General features: G+C 34.1%; 2 protein-coding genes across 3 annotated transcripts; one reads left to right on the plus strand and one right to left on the minus strand.

The window, feature by feature from the left end:
* Window positions 1-7,200: 7,200 nt before the first annotated feature.
* LOC126692313 (protein OCTOPUS-like) lies at window positions 7,201-11,448 on the plus strand. Of its 2 annotated transcripts, none has more exons than XM_050387875.1 (2): window positions 7,201-9,801; window positions 11,049-11,448. In XM_050387875.1, the coding sequence occupies exon 1, from the start codon at window positions 7,513-7,515 to the stop codon at window positions 9,781-9,783; it is 2,271 nt and encodes a 756-aa protein (XP_050243832.1). In that variant the 5' UTR covers window positions 7,201-7,512; the 3' UTR covers window positions 9,784-9,801; window positions 11,049-11,448. The 2 variants fall into 2 exon arrangements, with proteins under 2 accessions (XP_050243832.1, XP_050243833.1); XM_050387876.1 differs by having other exon boundaries at window positions 11,123-11,448.
* Window positions 11,449-13,142: 1,694 nt separating this feature from the next.
* On the minus strand, window positions 13,143-21,140 carry LOC126691031 (uncharacterized). Its single transcript, XM_050386114.1, has 2 exons — window positions 21,045-21,140; window positions 13,143-14,390 (listed from the first exon to the last, which is right to left on the minus strand). Exons 1-2 carry the CDS (start codon window positions 21,138-21,140, stop codon window positions 13,299-13,301), a joined length of 1,188 nt encoding a protein of 395 aa, XP_050242071.1. The 3' UTR covers window positions 13,143-13,298.
* Window positions 21,141-22,059: the final 919 nt, after the last annotated feature.

Raw genomic sequence — 22,059 nt, forward strand, 5'->3', positions numbered from 1 at the left:
GATTAGGGTTGTTACCTTGACACACATTGCCCCTGACACACACCCACTATTTTGAAAACAAATCGGACTGACTGGTTGAATCGGGAATTGAACTTAAGCTTGGTATGATAAAAATTGGAAAAATTGGTAGTTGCTGATTCAACATACAAAAACTGGGAACTAGACCTATATTTGATTATTCAATTGTTCCAATTTTTAAAACCATGCACACTCCCCCTTAGTCGACCTGAGGGGATGACTAAGTGGCAGGTGAATTGCCTAACTTTAAGTTATAAATACCCTTCATAAATAAATGTAAACAACCTCTTGTATTGTTACTTAGCTATTCTTATTTCTCATTCTCCCAATAGTCTGTTGACAAACCATTGAAGTTCTTTGACCAATTTTGGGGTTGGTAAAAATTGAACTGATGTTTGTTTGTTTGTTTGTTTTTTTTTTTTGGTTTTGTTTTGTTTTGTTTTTTTTTTTTGTTTTTTTTTTTTTTTTTTTTTTTTTTTTTGTTTTTTTTTTATTTTATTTTTTTTTTTTTTTTTAGGGTAACCGTTAGATTTTAAGGATTTGTCACAATTTGATTTTTGTTGAAATCCTTGTTACATTTCCCTCTCTTTTCCAAACTCTCACCCTGCACTAATCTTATTCAATAAATTTTTCTTGGCATAACCCCATTATCATAATTTTAGTAGTTTTTGAACTCCTTAACATTGTATAAAAAGAAAAAGAAAAAGAAATAATAGGTTCTAGTTACTTTAATTGACAAAAACTTATGTCGTAGAATAATTCACCTAAGTTTGAATCTTACAAACACAAAAAGGAATTCTATTGGTATATATTTCTTAAAGTAATGATAAAAATAATAATATATTATAGTATGAATGTCTTAAATTTTTAAATACTTTCGTATTTCCATTTTGAAAGACTTTGGATAAGTGAGTCATTATTTTGGAATAGATATTGCATATCTTCCTAATCTAGTAGTTGTCTTTTTTTTATAATGCTAATCTATTAGTAGATTTTTTTGTTGTTGCTAATCTACTAGTAACACTTATATTTCCAATGCCATTATATTCAAAATTTTAAATTTTTTTGGGGGAGAAAGAATGATCATTGATCTACTAGATGTCACCAACCAAAAAGTAAGCCCAAGTATATTTCTTTCTTGTGTTGATAATAATAATATAGTATATAATATGGAGCATGATTTCAACAAAAGAATCTAATCTAATGTAGCTTCACAAAAAGCCTCCATGTTTGACATAAATACACCTCAATTTCGAAATACGTGGTGAACAAATTGGTCGCTACTCTTTTAGCTTTGCTGGCCAGCCTTTGCCACACGCGAGAAATACTCGGAATCAGCTCTTTCTCTTTCTCTCTCACATGTGATGTGTTGTTTGTTTGTGTTTACACAAAACTGTCCCTATAACAGTTAGGAGTGGGACCCAAATCCCCCTATTGCTATTTAGCATTTTGTGTAAATTTAGGACTTGTTTGCTAGAAGAGTTTGAATAATGTTGTTCGTTTGTGTTTACACAAAACTGTTCCTATAACAGGTAGGAGTGGGACCCAAATCCCCCTATTGCTATTTAGCATTTGTGTAAATTTAGGACTTGTTTGTTAGAAGAGTTTGAATAATGTTGTTCGGATGTTTTTGATATACTTGTGGGTGAAAAAATTGTATTAAAATAAGTGTAAAAATGTTTAAAATGTAAAAAGGTGCGTTTGAACTTGCCCCGTTGTGTGTTTTATTTGCTGAGTGAGTTTCTATTGGTCAGTCGCACGTGCAAACTCACCCATGCACGTGTGAGGTATTGTCTAATCCTGGAATGACAAGGATGACGTGTATCTTTGTAAATGCATGTAACAGCGTGATTCGTACGTAGACACGTGCATACTCATAACCCAATTATTTTTGTACGAAATTCCGAAGGAAAAACAAAGCACCACCGAACACAAACAGATCTCTGAGGTTGGAAATTTTGGAAATGTATGAAACTTACAATTATTTTATACGGATTAATTTTTAAATATAGAAAAATAAAATGAAAACAGTCCCTGAAAGTGAATGCTTCATATAAAAAAAAGAAAAATAAAATAGAATAGTTTAAAATAGATAATGAATATCTTTATGTTAGAGATATATTAATCCATTAGCATAAGTCCAAGCCTAATTTTACTTTGTGTGCAAGTTAAGTCTCTTACTTGTACTAAAAGTTTATTAGTCTAGGGTTTTGTTTACTATATATACACATATTATGATTTGATATAGTCCTTTAGGGTTTCCTCCGTATATGTAGGCCGTTAAGCTGAATCACGTAACTCTTATGTGTTACTGTATTTTATACTTTATACTTTCGCTTCCGCATTCATACTAGTATATTCAACATGGTGTATCAATGCTAATATTTAACACTTTAAAATTTTCAAGTTTTATAAAAACAAAAAAAATTCTGATGAATGGTTTAAAAAAAATATATATATTTGAAACATCTCTTTGAAAATGTTAGAAGCTTTTTAGTGATAAAAATATTAACTAGAGTAATTTTTTAAAATTCTTAAAACTTTGGTGATAGTTCAGTTAAAACAATTTGTTTTAATAATTTTGAATGTGCTTGTAAAGAGTTATATATTGGAAGCATGTTTTACAACACATAATATTTCATTGAGTTATATAATGTAATCACTAAACATGTATAAGATCGTTTTATTATATTGCATATAATACAAACCACTTATTTTTATTTTATTTTATGCAATTGGTGAAAAGGAAAAGAGAAGACACGTTTTATATGTTTATTTAACTTTGCCTACGCTATTTTTTAGAATTGAAAATTGTCTTATCTTGGCTATTAATTATTATAGGTAAAATTTAAGTACAATATTTTAAGTGCAGTATATTAGATTTTTCAATGACGTACTTTCAAACACTTGGATGAATTGAATTTAATAAATCTTAAAAAAGACAATATTATTAGTGTTTTATTGGTCAATACAATCAGATGTTTGCGATACATAAGTTTTATTCTTATAGAATTATGAGTCATGTTAAGGGGTGTTTTTAGGGTAATTGTTAATAAGTGTTTAACACCACTTTCATGAGAAATATAAAAAATTGTCAGAAAAATTAATTGTTTTATCATTTTTTTGTAAAATATTTATAAAAATAGTTCATAAAACAATACCATTAAGACATTTGGTAACATTTTCCTTGAATTATTATGAAAAATCAATCCCAAAATTGACAAGTTCTTCTTTTTAAGGATTGACATCATACATGCATGCAACATTATGTTTTTTCACCTGCTCATAACGCCACAATACACATGTATTGTGTCAATTGCAGGAATTAAATTTAGCTCCAATCCCAACTTTTGAACTACCTCCCCCTTTAAAAGCTAAAATTAATTGCATTCGCAAAACTTCTCACACTGCACGGGGGCACCTTCCGCACAATTATTATTATAGTTCGTATTCACAAAAGTCAATTCCAGGATTTCTCTTTCCATGTTAAAAAAAAAAAAAATCCATTTTCTACTCTCTCGCCAACTAGATATGGGGAAAAGAAAATTATCTCTATTTTTTTAACAATTTTGTTTTTGTTTTTTCTTTACTCTTGGTTGGTTTCTGCCTTTTACCTCAGCAAATAAAGAAATAAAAAAATGGTGAAATTTGTGTCCAATGCAAAAGGTACCAGGCACAAAATTGATTTGGATACGTGTTTGCATCGTAGAATGTTCAGTGTAGAAAAATATTAGAGTATTGGACAACGAACACAAAACGTATCCATTTAAAAAAAAGAAAAAAACTCTTCATTGGAGTAATATTATTGACATCAGTTTTTATTAGTACCAATCTGACATGATACCTTAAACAGACTTGTACATGATATCAATAAATTTTATTGTGAAAAATAATGAAAAATTTGGTGTCTATCAACTCCTCTTCATATTACTTTTATAGTATAGGTGGCTTCTTTGTTGGCTTTTAATCTCACTTTTAAGTAAATAAGATACAAGGTCCAGGATACAAGGAAAAAAGTTTGCATGAATATGAGACACTGAGCAAAGCGTTGCATAAGGCAAACAAACATAAAGGAACTACCTCTCTGGCAATGTCCAGGGGTTCCAGGCATATCTGGCCTTTTTATCAGGGTATGCTATGGCCTTGGCTTGGGGCATTATTTGTTTCTGACAAGAATCTTGACATTTGAATAGCAATAGCCTTGGCATTGGATTAGATAGTTAGTATCAAGAAAGTGACACTGACATGAGTATAGTGTAAATGCTATTTAAGCTGTTTACTAAAAAATAATGAAATTTACATAAAAGATTTTCACATGCTAACTGGAAAAAGAAAAGAAATAAAAATTCGCTAATATTTCTATGCATGCTCGGATGCTCTTATACTAAGCTCATTTTTTTTATATTAGTTTTTGCTTAAAAAAATTATTTATTTATTAAAAATTGATAAAAGTATAATTATAATGGGCCCATCCATTTTAAGAAATTTTTTTTATGAAAAATTAAAAAAGTTGTCGAGAAGGTCAATCAATTTTTTTTTTTTTTTAATTTTTCAATAAAAAATTCTCTAAAATAATTTTACTAATATATGCACTAAAAATATACATTAGTAAAACTCAATTATAACATAGTATTGGTAACTAAAACTGTAGTTGGTGATCAACCTATTGAACCGTCCTCATTTTTTAAGGTTTTGAACTTACTATAAACAAAATATATAAGATTGAACATAGAAACAAATAAAAAAGTATCATTATAATTCGGGAAAACAAATTACAGATGAAATGTGGGCTTGGCATCATGTGAGTGACAAAAAAACACAAACCAAAAAAAGAGAGTATGTTTAAGCTACTCAATATGCTGCTCTATAAACAATTTGGTGATCGACAAACACAAACTGGCAATGTTACATATGTCCTTATAGGTGCCAAAAACATTAATTGGAAGTTTGCAATTTGGGTGCAGATTTTTTTGGAAAAGCTGGTTTCCCTTTTGCAGAAATGAATCGGAGAGCCTCTATATGGCTTTCACAAATCACAATCTGTTTGTGTGCTTCTAGATTTGCGTTTAGGAGAGGCTCTCTTTTGAGTTTTATGTAGTCATACTCACCACAAACCTTTTACCAAATGCAAAAAGACAGATCAAGCTAAAGCCAACCCAACCACAAACAAATCCCATTTCTTTCCAACAAACAAATGAAACAAGGAAAAGTACAAAGAAAATGCTAGATCTATTATAGTTTTATTATGAAAAATATTTGCGATGTTAGAGCATTTATAATTGGTGTCATATCAAAAACATAATAAATAAAACGACACCGTTTTTAGTTATTATTTTCAATCTCGTGTTTATTCACTAGAAACGACACCTTTTTTTGACATTTGTTGGTGTTTGTATCAGTATGGCCATAGGGGGCGTGGTTGTGTCTGCACCCACTGATGAAACATCACTTTGTTTTGCTTACAACATAATAGAGCCAAGTGGGAAAACCAGATTAAGGATTTGGACATGTTTGGGGATGAAAAGAAGGCCGAAAAACAAAAAGAACACTAAAACAGGAAAAAGAAAAAGGAGGAAAAGAAAGAAAGAAAGAAAGCGAAATGTGAGAAAGAAAGAGAGAGAGAAAAAACAGCAAAGAGCAAACCCACCCCCCCCTCAACCCCCATGGTGATGGCGTGATTTACTTTTGCTTTTTCTCTCGACAGGAATCTTTGAAAATCAAAACCAAAGGGCAAAAAAAAAAAAAAAAAAAAGACAAAATAAATTCACTTTAATAATAAAGAAAAAGAAAAGAAAAGAATAAGAAAAAAAGGGATGTAATTTGGGTGCCCCCATCCCATTGTGTTGCTACAGAGACACCCCAGTTTGTCTGCAAGAGTTGGGCCACTTCAATTTGGGACGAGTAGTAGTAGTAATTCTGATTTATCATGTTTTCAAATCAAATAGTTTTAGAAAAACAAAATCTAAGTTGATTTTGTTTTTGCTAGATTTTGTTGGGAATTTAGTCAATTTCACTATCTGTCTTTTAGTCTTTCTATCAATATTCAATTTGTCGCTAATTTTTTTTTTTGGGTGATAAGATCAATTTGTCTATATTAAACTAACATCTTGTTCTTTCCTTTTTTGTTTTTCTCAAAATTTAAACTTACTTTGGCTTTGGGTTTAGTTAAACTTATTTTCTTAGTTTCTTATTTATAAGGCTTATTTGATTATTTAAAGTACAGCTGTATTCTCACAAACTTAGTTTTAAGTTAAATTAGTAGATGAACTTATTTTTATTTGTTTACTTTTTAAAAATAAATTACATTTACTTGATTTTAAATTCTATTCTAAATTAAATACTCTATAAAAAATTTGCCATATCATATTTTATTTAAATGGTAAAATTGACAGTTTCAACTTCCATATACAAATAAAATTTTAATAAATGCCTATAAATAATTATTATAGTTATCAAATTTCTTATTTAGATAAAAAAAAAAGAGAAAAAAAAAATCATATTTTGTTATACGTCCTTAGTCATTGCACCGGTTATTAACTAGTATAGTATGCTTAATAATTTTATTCAAACTATTTTTATATTAGTCTCATTAAAAAAGAAAACATTTTGTATATTGAATTAGTTTTTTTGTTGTTGTTAAAATATTAAAGATAAAGAGATGTACAAATAACAAGTTCTAATTTTTAACCACTACTATGACTTAACCAAACACAAAAGTTTAAACTTTAATCTAGCTATTCCCAAATTGAAGAGAGAAATGATCTTTAAAAAAGATTCCAACTTGAAAATCTCCTGATTTTTCCAGTTAAACAAACAAAAAATACGGAGCCAATCCAAATCTCAGATACCCCATGATAGACTAGTAGTGAGTAAACACAAAGGAAATTATTTTTATATATATTCTATTCAGATTTCTGAATCCCATTTTGAGTTCAATGAATCATCATCCTCTTGGCAAACAAACAGGTTCCTGGAAACCAAAAAACAAAAAAACCTCGGGTTAAGGATATACCTAGAGACACATAGGCCCAAAATTGTCTTTTCAGTAGCGAGTGCCCCTAGACTCTATACCCAGAGAGAGAGAGAGAGAGAGAAAAAGAAAGGAGAGCGTGTGGGGCATGGCATCCCCTAAAAATTCCCTATTTCCATTTTCCCGTTGTTTCTCTGCTCATAATAATATCGTATTTTCTTTTCCTTTCTCTTTCTCTCTCTCACACTCACGCTCACTCTCACTCTCACTCACTCGCTTTCCTCACTGTCCGTTGAAACCAAACAGTAAAGAAAAACAAACAAACACACACAAATATCTCTCTCTCTCTATCTCTCTCATTTGCCACTCTACTGGACTCATGAGAAGCAGCAAGAGAAGTAGCAGCAGAGTGTGCATTATCATTATCATCACACTAATTATATCAAGCCCAACAACAACAAAAACAACTACAGCAATAGCAGAACAAAAACCAAAACCAAAACTCTTTTAAGAGTTCAAAATTAATGAATCCCATAACCGAAACAGCAGCAGCAGCAGCAACCGCAGTAGCAGCATCACTACCACCGCTACCACCACAGCCACATAGACCTTCCACTTCCTGTGATCGTCACCCAGAAGAACACTTCACTGGCTTTTGCCCCTCATGCCTCTGCGAACGACTTGCCGTTTTGGACCCAAATTCCTCCACCGCTTCCACTTCCTCCTCCTCTCGCAACAAACCCCCCACCACTACTTCTTCAGCCCTTAAATCCATCTTCAAAAACTCCAACAACAACAACAACAACAACAACAGCAACAATAGTAGTCGTAACAGGAACTCCTTCTTTCCTGAGCTTCGGAGAACCAAGTCGTTTTCGGCGTCGAAGAACAACGAGGGTTTCTCGGGGGTTTTCGAGCCACAGAGAAAGTCCTGTGACGTTCGAGTCAGGAACACTCTTTGGACTCTTTTCACTCAAGACGACGAGCGTAACCCAGCTAAGCAAAAAGACCCACCTCAACAAAATCATCAGCAACAACAGCAACAGCATCAACAAGAAGCTTCTTTTTCTGCTTCTACTTCTTTGGTTGAGTCAAGAAATTTAGCTTCTTCAAGTGTTCAAAATCCAGTCTTGGAAGACACTGAGACCGAGTCTGAGTCCGAGTCTGAGCCCGACTCAAACAATGGTAAAGCAGTTGCCGAGGAACCAAGGATTTCAAATGTAGTGGAAGACAGAGTTCAGGAAATTGTTGAAGAAGAGGAGGAAGAGTTGGAGACAGAGCCAGAGGGAGAACCAGAGCCAGAACCAGAGCTAGAACTAGACCCAGAAGCAGAACAAGAAGACTTGAAGCCCATGAAGGACCACATAGATCTCGACGTGAATACCAAGAAAAATTCCGGCAGAGATTTCAAAGAAATCGCCGGGAGTTTCTGGTCGGCGGCGTCGGTGTTCAGCAAGAAGTTGCAGAAGTGGAGACAAAAGCAGAAGCTGAAGAAACGAAGGAATGGCGGTGGTGGGTCCGCCACATTGCCGGTGGAGAAGCCGATCGGGAGGCAGTTCCGAGAAACCCAGTCGGAAATCGCCGATTACGGCTTCGGCCGCCGATCCTGCGACACGGACCCGAGATTCTCACTCGACGCGAATCGGATGTCGTTTGAAGCTGGTCGAATGTCTTTCGACGATCCTCGAATGTCTTTTGATGAGCCAAGAGCTTCTTGGGATGGCTATTTGATTGGTCGAACTTTTCCTAGAATGCCCACTATGGTTTCGGTTGTAGAGGACCCTCCTCTCCCTCCTCCTCCTCCTCCGGTTCATGTTGTGAGGACCGATACTCAGATTCCGGTTGAGGAGCCGGGTGGTGAGGAGGAGATGGGGTTTTCTGTGGTGCCCGGTGGGTCAGCTCAGACGAGGGACTATTATTCGGACTCGTCTTCGAGGCGGCGGAGGAGTTTAGACAGGTCTAACTCGATAAGGAAGACGGCAGCGGCGGTGGTGGCGGAGATTGATGAATTGAAGTCGGCTTCGAATGCTAGTGCAAATTCGAAGGTGTCACCTGCTACTGTTGCGTCCACTGCTACTACCACTACAAGCGTCATGGATTACCTCAATGGGCCGAAATTAGTAGCACCGGAGAGGGAGAGGGATTCGAATTCGAATTCGATGAGGGATGATTGTTCGGAGAGCTTTGAATTGGGTTTTAGAGATGGGAGTTCGGTGGTTGGGAAGTCTAATAAGAAGTCAAAGAGGTGGAGCAAGGCCTGGAATATATGGGGTTTTATTCATAGGAAAGGTGGTGGGAATAAAGAAGAGGATGATGATAGGTATAGTAGTAGACCAAATGGGGTGGAGAGGTCTCTTTCGGAGTCTTGGCAAGAATCAAGAGGCGCTTTTAATAGAAAGGTGTTTAGAAGCAATAGCAGTGTGAGTTGGAGGAATTCTTCACATAACTTTGGTATTGGTGGTGGTGTTGGTGTTGGTGTTGGTGTTGGAGTTGGAGTTGGAGTTGGTGGTGGTGGTGGTGGTGGTGGTTCTCTTGGGGGGTTTGGGAGTTTAAGGAAGAATGGTGGGTGGGAGGCCAATGGGAATGGGAAAAAGAAGAGGGATGAGTTTGTGTTGGAAAGGAATAGGAGTGCAAGGTATTCGCCTAACAACATCGATAATGGTTTGTTGAGGTTCTACTTGACTCCGATGAGGAGCAGCAGCAGCAGCAGCAGCAACAGGAGGAATGGGGGGTCCGTGAAAAGTAGGTCGAATCATGCACATTCTATCGCCAGAAGCGTATTGCGATTGTACTGAATTTTGTTCCAATATAAGGTGTTTTCTTTTGGGGGTTTGATGGTTATTAATTTTTGCTGCATTTGTTGTGTAATACCACACATGCTTATGTAATTCTTCTTGATGGTTGGTTGGTTGGTTGGATAAAAGCACCCTTTGCATTGTTCATTTCCTGTGAGTAGAGCATGCTTCTTCGATCAGATCACTCAAAATAACAAGGATTTCAGTGTTTTTTTATTTTTATTTTTTTTTTAAAATTTTGTTCCTTATACTATATTATCTCTATCTATACTGTTATTCAATTGGCTTGAATATTTCCCTTCAGTTTCTAAGTTAGTTTCTCTTCTTACCAGAAAAGGTTGGGACATATGGTATAGGAATATGGCCAATAATTATATCTGGTTTCTTTTTCTGTCTTTATGCTTCACAAATTTTGCTGATGGTGAGGGTTTCAAGACTTCATATTGGAGTATGTTTTCTTAGTCTTTGGCATGTTATGCATTTTGGCAAAAGTGGCGATAATGTGGGCTCGTGCCACCTAGGTTTGCTGCTTGTCACAAGTTGTTTTGGCACAAAACAGTAGATATGGTCGATAACTTGTTCTTCCTTAGTACCAATAAATCAAACTTTGTGACATGTGACATGCTCCAGGCCTTGGTCCCCTAGTGTTTGTAATATGAATATATGATTTGTAAAGGTAGGTGTAGTTATTCTGAACTGTAGAATGATCTTGGCCTAGACCCCACTCAGAATCAAATATCACTATTCATCGGAGTATCCATTTGGACCTCAAAATATTTGGTTGAGTTCCTTCAATTGATAAATGGTATCTTGAATATCCTGAACTTTACACTTGAAAAAAAGGAGGAAACAAACATGAGAGCTCTAATATTGTTTGTTGTGTTGACCATGCTGCTTTATTGAATTCCATTTAACTTCTATATCCTCTCCATTCAGCATCTGAATAATCTTAAATGTGAATTTTTATTGGAGCTTCAGTCAGTCCCTCGATTGCCCTAAGATTCAGTTTCTATATAAGCAAACAGTTGGTCCAAGTTTAGCATGAGTTAATTGACTTGAAATATTATTTCTATGTATGGATGGCATATCATTTGTAGCATTATATAATGTTACAAAGTCTAGAAAGTATGGCAGGTACTTACTCTTATCTGTTCCTTCTTTTTGTTTTCCATTTTTATCATTTAAAGCTAATTTGCTTCTGCTCTTGTCACAAGTAATGTGTCTTTCTTTCCTTCATCTGCTGCTGACAATTATAAAACTTTCAGGAGTTTTTACAGTTAATTTGCCCTGAATTGGTAGCTGAGTTTGCTGGAGGAAATTTAATGAGGGGATTGTGCAGGCTGCAGGAATGAGGAACTTACAATCCTTTTTAATCTAGTGCAAGGAAGATAGCAACATTTGCAAGTACTGAATTAGTTCAAAAGTCAGTCAGTGGAGTGGGCCTAAATAGTTGAGAATGTGTGAGAATCTCCACTTGTTTCTTCTTGCTAATGTATTTGACTTCCAAGCCCTGTATAGATATTGTAGTTAAGAAAAACAGTTCTTTATGACTATTCTTTGTTAACACAGTGCAAAAAATTTTATAGGTAGTCTCACTGATCATATAGCAGAATGAAATCCCTGCATGTATCGAAATTGATACAGAAGCTTGTTTGTTGACTTTGATATTCCAATGTTTAGAATCATTTGAAACGGGCCTTAAGTTCTCTAGCACAGAACTATTAGAGATTTTATTCAATGATACGCTTTCAATTTCATGTATTAATTGCACCCATATGCATTGTTAGTTTCATTTATTTTCCCTTTTGCACCTACTGATCCTTTCAGGTAATGGATTTCTCACTCACTTTGAAAGTTATCAACTTTACAGGTGGTTTGATTTTTGGCTTAGTTTTTTCTTTGATATTCTTTTGACCCTGAAGTGGGGCTTCTTAATTTTCCTTTGAGTGATGGGTATATTTTGGACCTAGAGCTCCAACTGTATGACCAGATGATAAAAGTGGGAAAGGCAAATAAAAAATAAGAAAAGCAAATCAAGTAAAAAGAAAAACCTAGAGGCTATGAAATCTTTGGGAGGTATTAGTGTATTATTCCTCGCTAGCAAAAAAATTTAATTTTATTTGACCACAAAATTCACAAAATGCAGAAAGAAGCTCTTTAAACTCTAGTAGGCTCAAATCCCACCAGCGCAATAGGAATCAAGTTTGCCAATGATTATTTCTCAAGGACTGAGATCTTTATCACTCCACTAGGGTACACTGAAGGAATCAAACCAATCAACATTTTATTCTCACTAAGTTTGAGATAATGCTTTTCCTTTTTCTATAATTTGTAAAAGCTCTATGATCAACAAATTTGCCCCTAAAGTCAAAAAGTGAGGAAACATCCCAACATGCTCTTTCATGGAGGATAAAAAGAAAGAAACATTGAAAAGAAAGAAGGGGAAAAAAAAAAGGAAAAAAGAAAGAAAGAGAGGCTCATAATCCAATGGCATGTCTTAAGTTACTCCCCCATTAGCCTCAATGGCAAGTGGGCAAGTAATAATTTGTTTAAGGTAATTGACAGCATAATTGTCAACGGTTGTGTACTCATGCATGCTCCTCGAGGGTTGCTTATGCCCCTTTTGATATAGAAATTGTATCTGCCAAGACTTTGTTTCTATGTTGTACTGGTTTATTATGATGTTTTCTTCTGCCAAAACTGTGTTGGACAATTTGGAAGAGATAAATACAATTGTAAACAAATCAACAAGGAAAAAAAAAAAAAAAAAAAAAACAAAAAGTGGATTAAAAACTGTGTTTATACTGGATAGGTACCCCTAAAACTGTGATGGGTCAAAATATTCCAGTTATTTTACTGTACTGGTCTAAAAAAATAATCTTAGTCAAAAGTTGCCTTGTGTTTGACAACAAATCCTTTCTAACCCTTGAAAGATTATTAGGTAAAGAAATAATTGTCAGAGATCTCGGCTCATACTAAAAGAGAAAACTAAATGCTTTCACGAAAAGCAAAGATTAAAAGATAGTTTTATTCTGTGACTTAGTCGAAAAGAATGAACTTTGACACAGCAGCAGTGTAGAAAGCAGCAAGTGCCACAGACCAATAATGCTAAACCGGTTTTCCGTGTGAAATTCATTCAAAATCAACTTGTTCAGATTTAAAGGTTCGTTGATTATTTTACAGGGAATTTGCTATAGTATAAATCAGATAGCTAAAAGGTTTCTTTGCTCAAACTTAAACTATAAATGTAACAACTCCATGAAATTGCTGATTTCACACATAAAACTAAATGCAATAAACTTGCCGGTATTAAAATTTCATTTGATATTACAAATGTTGTTTTTAGTTCAGGTGTAATTTGTAAACACATTCTACCAAATTTTTTGACCCAAAGGGTGTTAGCCTACTCATCAATCTACAAACTAAACACAAGGCCACTGCGAGTGTGGAGTTCTGAAATCTTTTGGAACTGCTTAACATCACTCCTAGCTTTACATTATTTACAAAATGCAATGCTATTCCTTAATGGAATCATCAGCATTATCAGCCTGATCATCGTCACTGTCAATGTCATCAGGGGTAGAACTGGTCTGTTGGCTCATACGTCTAGGAATGAACACATTGAAGTAATAACTCAACATGCTTTTCTTGGACTTGGATGGAAAATGCTTCAAGGCTAGCTCCCAAAAGTTTGTTCCACTCCATAGTGGATTCTTTTTCACAAGTAATTCAAATTTTTGTCCCTCATTCGATGTCCAGGACTTTGAAACAACTTCTCCCATCTCATCAAACTTCCAACTCTTAAAAGCAGGACCAATATCAAATTGCAAAAGAAGCCTTTTTGTGAGAATGTGGCTTCTGATGCAATCAATAGAGCCTGGTGAGACACAAGAGCAAGAGTCAAGTCTCCCTTTGCCAATTGCTGTCACATTAGTTTCTACACTACTGCCTTTCATGGGCCAAATTCTGGTGCCTAACCACTTCAAATTCTTTGAATCATCAGCACCACCATATACATTTTTCCTGTTAACTAGTCCTGTCCACTCTGGGATTTCAGCCTGGAACTTGGACCCAATAGGAATAACAGGTCTTGGGAGTTGACCTCCATTAGAAACCAACCTTATAATCTGTTTAAGTTTTTTATCTCTGTAACCTGAACAAAAATGCTGAGGTGAATCAATGAAATCAACCACAGGTACCGATTTTTGAACATCATCACTATTGATGATCCCCAATGCTTGTTGAATTTTCTGGTTTGGCTCCCCTGAACTTGATGAATCTGGACTATGAACCAAATCATTGAAATTTTTTAACACTGGTGTGGTCAAATTTTCTGAACTCAGTAGGTTTGGACCATTAACGGATCCATCAGTGTCATATAACGGAGAACGAACCTTACTTACTGAACTGAATTTTATTTTATCACCCGCAGAGGTAATATTGGTAATGGTATTCACTTTCCCCTGATAACTATACTCAAAAGTCAATGTACTGTTTGAACTGTGTGAATTTAAGACCTTTTTCCGATTATCAGATTCCCTACTAGGCAATGCAGAAGCAGCTTTCAACTTTGTACCTTTTACAAACTGTTCAAATTTCCGCTTTCTCTGAAGAAAAGCAAGGGAAAAGGTTGTTTTGTTAGGAATGGCTAAAATTGAGAGACTTTAAAGACAGGTTTTGAAGTTTCAAAGATAATGAAACCAAGAGCATTTCATGTTTGTAATTGCGAAAAACATAGAATTTAAGTTGAGGAAGTAGGCAATTCCAATTCAGTTGATAGGAGCTTTTCTAGTCTTATATGAGTCCTTAAGTGGTAGGGTATTAAGTTAATGAAACCAAGAGCATTTCCAGTCTTATATGAGTCCTTAATGGTAGGGTGTCAACTAGGTTTTGTTTAAAAGTTTTTAGGAGCTTTTAAATTGGGCCATAAGTTTTTGATAGATAGGATAGGTTTGATATTATGGTGTCGGTAACATAATGATTATCTTTTATTGTTAGGTTAAGACACCAATTGACTTGTTTTTATAGATGATATTCAAACCTAGTAGGAGTGATAACAAGGTGAGTTGAAATCAGTTCAGCGGTACCCTATCCCCTCTTTGAGGTGAGCAAAATTTGTGGGGGGCAATAGTGGAATAGGTTGGGAAGGGGGCGGGAGGTTTTTTATCATCCCAAATTAGGTGGCTTTGACACTAACGAGGTAGAAATGACAAAAATATAGGAAAAACAACGGTGAAAGTGCTAGGAGAGAAATAAAGTGTTTTAGGGATGAGAATAGAATTTGTAAAAGTAAATTAAATTACAAATAAGATATGTATAAAAAAATTATAACAACAACAATAAAGCCGTAGCCCTAAATTTTGGGATTGGCTATAGATCTTCAACTATTAGACCTGGTCACATTTTTTTTCTCTCCATTCTATGTTATTTGAAGTCATAGTCTCTCCTCGTGTGTGTGTGTGTGTGTGAAAATACTTAGTATCCTAAAAAAAAAAAAAAAAAAAAAAAAAAAAAAGAAAAAGAAAAAGAAAAAGAAGAAGTCATGGTCTCTATTATTTCCTTAGTTGACATGTCCTTTTTAACTACCTCTACTAATGTATTTTTGGTCTTTCTCTACTTTTTTTTCATTCCCTCAACTTGAATAAACTCACTCTTTCTTAATGGTGCATTAATTGCTCTCTTATAAACATGACAAAATCATTTCTCTCTCTCTCTCTCTCACATATTTTCATCAATAAGGGTCACCTTTATCTTTAAGGGATTTTCCTCATTTTGAATTCTATCTTTTTGTATATTTCTACTTATCCATCTTAATATTCTCATTTCAGCTGTACTCATTTTATGAATATGTTACTTTTTAGTAGCCCAACATTCAGTACCATAAAGCATAGTTGGACTTATAGCAATTAGGGTTGAACACGGTTCGATGTGGCCTGTAGTGACCCAAAAGGGGGGTCTTGCATTCTATGGAATCCTACATCGCCTAGGGAAGCACATGGGAATGTGTTTTTAAGGAATGACCTCCCTTCAATGTATAGAGGTCTTTTCCCCAGCACAACTTGGGGAAGAACAAAACCATGAGGAGTATGGGCCCCAAAGTGGACAATATCTACACAGTTGGGGTGGGGCTATTACAGATGGTATCAGAGCTATGCCCTAACTGAAAGTGTGGGCCCCACACGGGAGGACGTGTGTGCCCGTAAGAGGGGTGGATTGTAGTGACCCAAAAAGGGGGGTCTTGCATTCTATGGAATACCACATCGCCTAGGGAAGCACATGGGAATGTGTTTATAAGGAGTGACTTCCCTTCAATGTGTAGAGGTCTTTTCCCTAGAGCAACCTGGGGAAGAACAAAACCATGAGGGGTATGGGCCCCAAAGTGGATAATATCTACACAGTTGGGGTGGGGCTGTTACATATGGTATCAAAGCCAGCCCGGTAATCCTGTGTGGGCTCAGAGATACTACCCCACAAAGTGGGCCCTAACAAGGACGTTAGGGATTTAAGTGGGGGAGATTGTGATGCTCTAATTTGATTGATTGTGTGATGTGTGTGGGTGTGTGATGAGTCCTACATCGGGTATTTATTGAGTTGAACTGGGCTTTATTAACAACTACAAGGAGCCTCAATTGTGACTAGTCCTTTTGAGGTATAGTGCAGATGTGGTTAGCGCTTTTCCTTAGGTTATTACATATGGTATCAGAGTCGGCCCGGTAATCCCATGTGGGTTCAGAGACATTACCCCACAAAGTGGGCCCTAACGAGGACGTTAGGGATTTAAGTGGAAGATATTGTGATACCCCAATTTGATTGATTGTATAATGTGTGTGGGTGTGTGATGAGTCTCACATCGGGTATTTATTGGGTTGAACTAGACTTTATGTAACAACCTAAGGAAAAACGCTAGCCACATTTGCGCTATACCTTAAAAGGACTAGTCATAATTGAGGCTCCTTGTAATTGTTAATAAAGCCCAGTTCAACCTAGTAAATACCCGATGTGGGACTCATCACACACCCACACACATCATACAATCAATCAAATTGGGGTATCACAATCTCCCCCACTTAAATCCCTAACGTCTTCGTTAGGGCCCACTTTGTAGGGTAGTGTCTCTGAACCCACATGGGATCACCGGACCGGCTCTGATACCATATGTAACAACCTAAGGAAAAGCGCTAGCCACATCTGCGCTATACCTTAAAAGGACTAATCACAATTGAGGCTTCTTGTAGTTGTTAATAAAGCTCAGTTCAACCCAATAAATACCCGATGTGGGACTTATCACACATCCACACATATCACACAATCAATCAAATTGGGGCATCACATGGCTAGTGTTGGAGGTTTTTAATTTGCATTGATGTTGTTTGAATTCTTAAAATGAGAATCTTTGCCACACCTTTGGATCAAAATTCTAGCAACAATTGGTGAGAACGCGAGAAAGTCTTAATCGTCAACGACTCTATCCTTCAGGTTTCTACTTCTCAATCTCTAGCTACGTTACAAATTTTGACAAGGCTGAAAAGCTAGGTTAAGTGGGGAGAAACAAAAAATAAAAGGGGTGCGTGTAAAATAGATTGGGGGGGGGGGGAATATAGGGAAATTTAGAAATATGTCGGTCAGTTCGGTGTTTGTAGGAATCCAAAAACATCTGTAGACAACCATACTAATCGACGTAAAAGCGATACGTGTAAAATAGAGGGGAGGGGGGAATATGGGGAATTTTAGAAATATGTCGGTCAGTTCATTGTTTGTAGGAATCCAGAAACATTTGCAAACAACCATATCGATCGACGTAAAAAACCTAGCGCTTCCTCCGACCACCTTCACGTTTATTGTTGCCAGCCTAATCTTGTGGTTCCATTAACTAGGCTTTAGCTTGGATCGTTGGTTGTTCACCCCTAATAGGGGTCTTATAATATTTTTCCTATAGGTATTCTACAATTTCACAATACTCCTAATGCACTTCTCCAATTCATCCACCATGCTTTTATCCTATAATTCACATCATCTTCGATCTCTTGATCTTTATGGATTATTGATCTAAGATATCAAAAATTCTTTATCTTTTGTATCTTTTGACCATAAAGTCTTGCAATCATTTTATATTTGTTTCTAGTTTTACTAAACTTACCTTCCTTATATTTTGTTTTAGTCATATATAATCGAAAGCTTTTAAATTCTAGAGGCCCAAATTCTAACTTGGCAATAAGTCCACTTCTCGTTTCATCCATTAGAACTATATCATTTGCAATACCAAGGGACTTCCTCTTAAATCGATTTGGTGATCCATCACTAGTACAAAGAGATGTGGACTTAATGTAGATCCTTGAAGCAAACCTATAATGATAGGAAACTCACTTATGATGCCTCTACTTGTTCTTACACTAATTATACTCCATATATATCCTTAATCAATTTAATATATTTTAGAGAAACTCATTTCTTTTTCCAAAATCCACCACTTAACCACTCTAGATATCCTATCATAAGTTTTCTCTAGGTTAATAATTATCATATGAAAATCTCTACAGGTTTCTATATTTTTCATTAGATGTGCAAGTAAGAAGATAACTTCCATAGTGGATCGTCTTGGCATAAAATAAAATAGATTTTTTGATATTGTTGTTTCATGTCCTAACCTATGTTTAATCTCTCTCTCCCAAAGTTTCATTGTATTACTTATAAGATTAATTCCATGGTAATTTGTACAACTAGTTGAGTTTCTGCACAATGTGCGGTACAATTTATTATTAGTTTTCTCTAATATTTCAATAAGTTTTTACCAAAAATCTTGTAATTTAACTAATTGGCACCTCAATTTCCAATTGAAACATTCAGGATTCACATCCCCACCCCAACTATTGATGTATAAAAAAGATATTTCAATAAATTTCATTGTAAAATATTGTAATCTTTAGTTATTTTATATATAGACAAAATAGAAATACACTAACAGTAGTATAGTGATTTGATCATACTTATATATGTATTTACAAATTGAAAATTGCATGATATAGTAGCTAATATAGATAGACATGTTTCATATGCCTACTAAAAAATGCATATATATCCTTCAATTGTTGCAAAAACAACTAAATTTGAGTAAAAATGCCATATTTCAGATCAATTGTTTCTCACATAAAAAAAAAAATTGTTTCTCATATAAATCTTATAAAAATGATATTCAAATTTCATTATACTTAAAATAATCAATATAACAAAATAAACATATTTATTATATTAGTAATCTTTCTAATTACATATAATACATACTACAGTGTTAGTTCCACACACACACTAGATTAAGATTAATTTTAGTAAATTCACAAATATTTAAATTTTTTATGACTTTTGTGACAATTGTTGTCAAAGCAACTAAACATGAGTAAGACTGTTATATTCTAAATTTATTATTATTATTCCAACTAAAAATTATTTTCTATATAGAGTTTATAAAAATAATCATATGAATTCATTTAATATAAATAATTAATGCACAACAATAAATAATTAATATATTCATTTATCTATTGGCTAATTCAAATGAACTAATACTTTAATATAAATGCAAACTTTGTTGAAGTAGAAAACTAAATAAAGAGAACTTCAAGGAATGCCCCATATGGCACAACCTCATACTCTCCAACATGAGGTCTCTGCTTTTATATATATATATATATATATATATATATATATTGATTTTTAATATCCCATTTGTTCTTATAAATAGGTATTAAATTACTTCACCTAACTATGGTATTTGGTTAACATTTAAAGTCTTATTGAAAAGGCTTGTTAACTAGCATACAACCCACATAACCCTGGCACTTCCAAACTTCAATGAGGATTTCATTCTTAGGTTTAGGGCTAAGAGAATTTGCTGATTTAAGGTTTGGAATTGTTGAAGAAAATGTTAAAGTTGTAAGAGGAAATAAAAATGTGGTTTAATGAGTTATGTGATATGGTGATTTAGTTTTTTGGTAGGTGAGAGATAGAGCTTGATTTGGGGTTGTAAAGAATAAGAAAAAGAGAGGTTTTTATGGGGCTTAGGGGTTGTATAAACAATATTTGTGAACAGTACCATGAGAGAGAGAGAGAGAGAGAACCAATGTGCCTCAATGCTCAAAATACTCAATAATTGTTGGTATGTTCCAACAATAATTTTATTAATTAACTCCATTTCTCTTTGATAACGTTGAGCACAAACATATATAAAGGCTCTTCCTTATTCTAGCAATATTAGAACTCCTAGTATGAGTAGTAAAATAAAAATGTAATAAAAGGCAAACTTGGACCTAAAAAATTAATACTTAATTAAGATACTTACGAGTAAGGATCTTTTAGAAAATTCTAGACTTAACTAAAGTATCAAACTATCCTTAATTTGCTGTAATTGTAAAATTTCAGATTTTCCCCAGACTACAAAAGTGACCATATAACTAATAAATTAAAAACCCATATATACATACTTAAATAGTTAAACCTTTAAAACCACACAACTTTTATTTCAATAGAACCTCACATGTGGACACCATAAAGTAATTCTTGAATAGACAAATTTGCAAAGTAATAAACCTATGGTTTCTATCCTCCATTTGTTTAACAAAATCGCTCTAATCTTTCATATTGTTTCAATTCAAAAGTTTATCAAAATAATTTTTCCATCGCTCTTTAATTTGCTCTTCTTTTACGAAATGGGGTGGGGTGAGCAAAACTCGTTTGGTCCTATCAACTTTTTAGGGTGGGGAAAATTCGTGCAGGGCAGAGTGGGGTTGGGTGGGTCAAGCAGGACAAGAATTTTTGCGATCTCTAAAACTCAAGTCTCTTGTTCAACGATTTAAAAAAAAAAAAAATTACAAATTGAATTGAACTAACTTGAACCCTCACCTATGTTGTAAATTAAAAATAAAAAGTCTATTATCAATAATAGTCAATAAATTTTTATTTTTGTTATTTTAGTGGGTTCTAGAGTTCTTCCTCATACAACTTTTAGGTTGAAGGGTGTGTATTTAGTTAGAACCATATATCTAATCTTTTTACTTATTCATTTTTTCATCATAATTTTTTCTAAAGAAAAAATAAGAAAAAAAAAAAAAAAAAGCAAACAATTTTAGTTGAGCTCTTACCTTCTGACATTCCCCATTACAAAAAAACAATGAATTCCGGAGTTTGAGACTTTGATTCCAAAATTTTTGAAATGAATACTCGGTTGCTTTTGGATTGCAAGGGTCCAAGGCAAGTCCTTTCCACCACACCAACATGTCTATATCAGCAGCAGATATGTTTGGCAAAATGCCTTTCTCACTTCTCCTTTGCTGGTCATAATTATTACGAGTTCGCAATATTGCCATTCTAGCAATGCTTTGCCTTCATAATAATCCTCTTCAACCCCTGCAGCAAGGACAAATGGACCCTTATTAGAGTTAGCTATGAGCATGTTTAGAACATTTAAAAAAAGGGCAATTGACCTTTGCTTCTTTACAATTGGGCTAAACTTTGATTTTGGTCCTTCAAATTTAAAAAAAGGAATAATTTCATCCCTAAAATTTAGGGAAATTTGATTTTGATCCCTTAGATATGTGATTGGTTTAATTTGGTCCGTTAAAAAGGTTGTCTCACCATATGTAAAAAAGTCATATTCAATGTATACAACTTTTAAGGTTGGTAGGTAGTCTTAGGTTGATTTTTCTGAACTCAAACTTGCTACTTGTCACTCTTGTAAATACAAAATAAATAAATAAATAAAATTGAGGACCAAAATTTTCCCTTTGTAAGATTTAAGTTCGAACTTTTTGTATTTGAGTAACCAAAACTGAACTTACACCATATTTCAGTGACTACAGGTATAATTTTCCCTTTAAAAAATATAAGGTAAAATACATTCTAAATCCTATAGTTTAATGGTATAATAAATTGAATCCTATAGTTTCAAATATAAAAAATTAAATTCTAAAATTTTAAAAAGTAACAAATTAAATCCTATATTTTCAAAAGTAAGAAATTAAAGTATAGAGTTTCAAAAGTAACAAATTAAACGCATTGTATTTAGAATTTAATACCTACCAAGGTTTAAAATATTATAGGTTTATTTGTTACTTTTGAAATAATATGGTTTGGTTTGTTACTTTTGAAAATTTGAAGTTTATTTTTATTTTTTTACTTTTGATACTATATGGTTTAATTCGTTACACCTCTAAACTACACGGTTTAGTTTTCCCAAAAGTATATTATTTGACCAAAACCCTAAACCTTAAAATTGGATAATTTATT

The sequence above is a fragment of the Quercus robur genome, chromosome 7 (assembly GCF_932294415.1).
Source record: "Quercus robur chromosome 7, dhQueRobu3.1, whole genome shotgun sequence".
NCBI classification, from domain to species: Eukaryota; Viridiplantae; Streptophyta; class Magnoliopsida; order Fagales; family Fagaceae; genus Quercus; species Quercus robur.

Excerpts from the sequence above, each read along its gene's own strand:
- LOC126691031 (XM_050386114.1), bottom strand. The coding sequence starts at position 21,140 with ATGGCAATATTGCGAACTCGTAATAATTATGACCAGCAAAGGAGAAGT. Across the intron at positions 14,391-21,044 it reads CTGCTGATATAGACATGTTG|AGAAAGCGGAAATTTGAACA; the intron begins GTGTGGTGGAAA and ends GCTTTTCTTCAG.
- LOC126692313 (XM_050387875.1), top strand. The coding sequence starts at position 7,513 with ATGAATCCCATAACCGAAACAGCAGCAGCAGCAGCAACCGCAGTAGCA.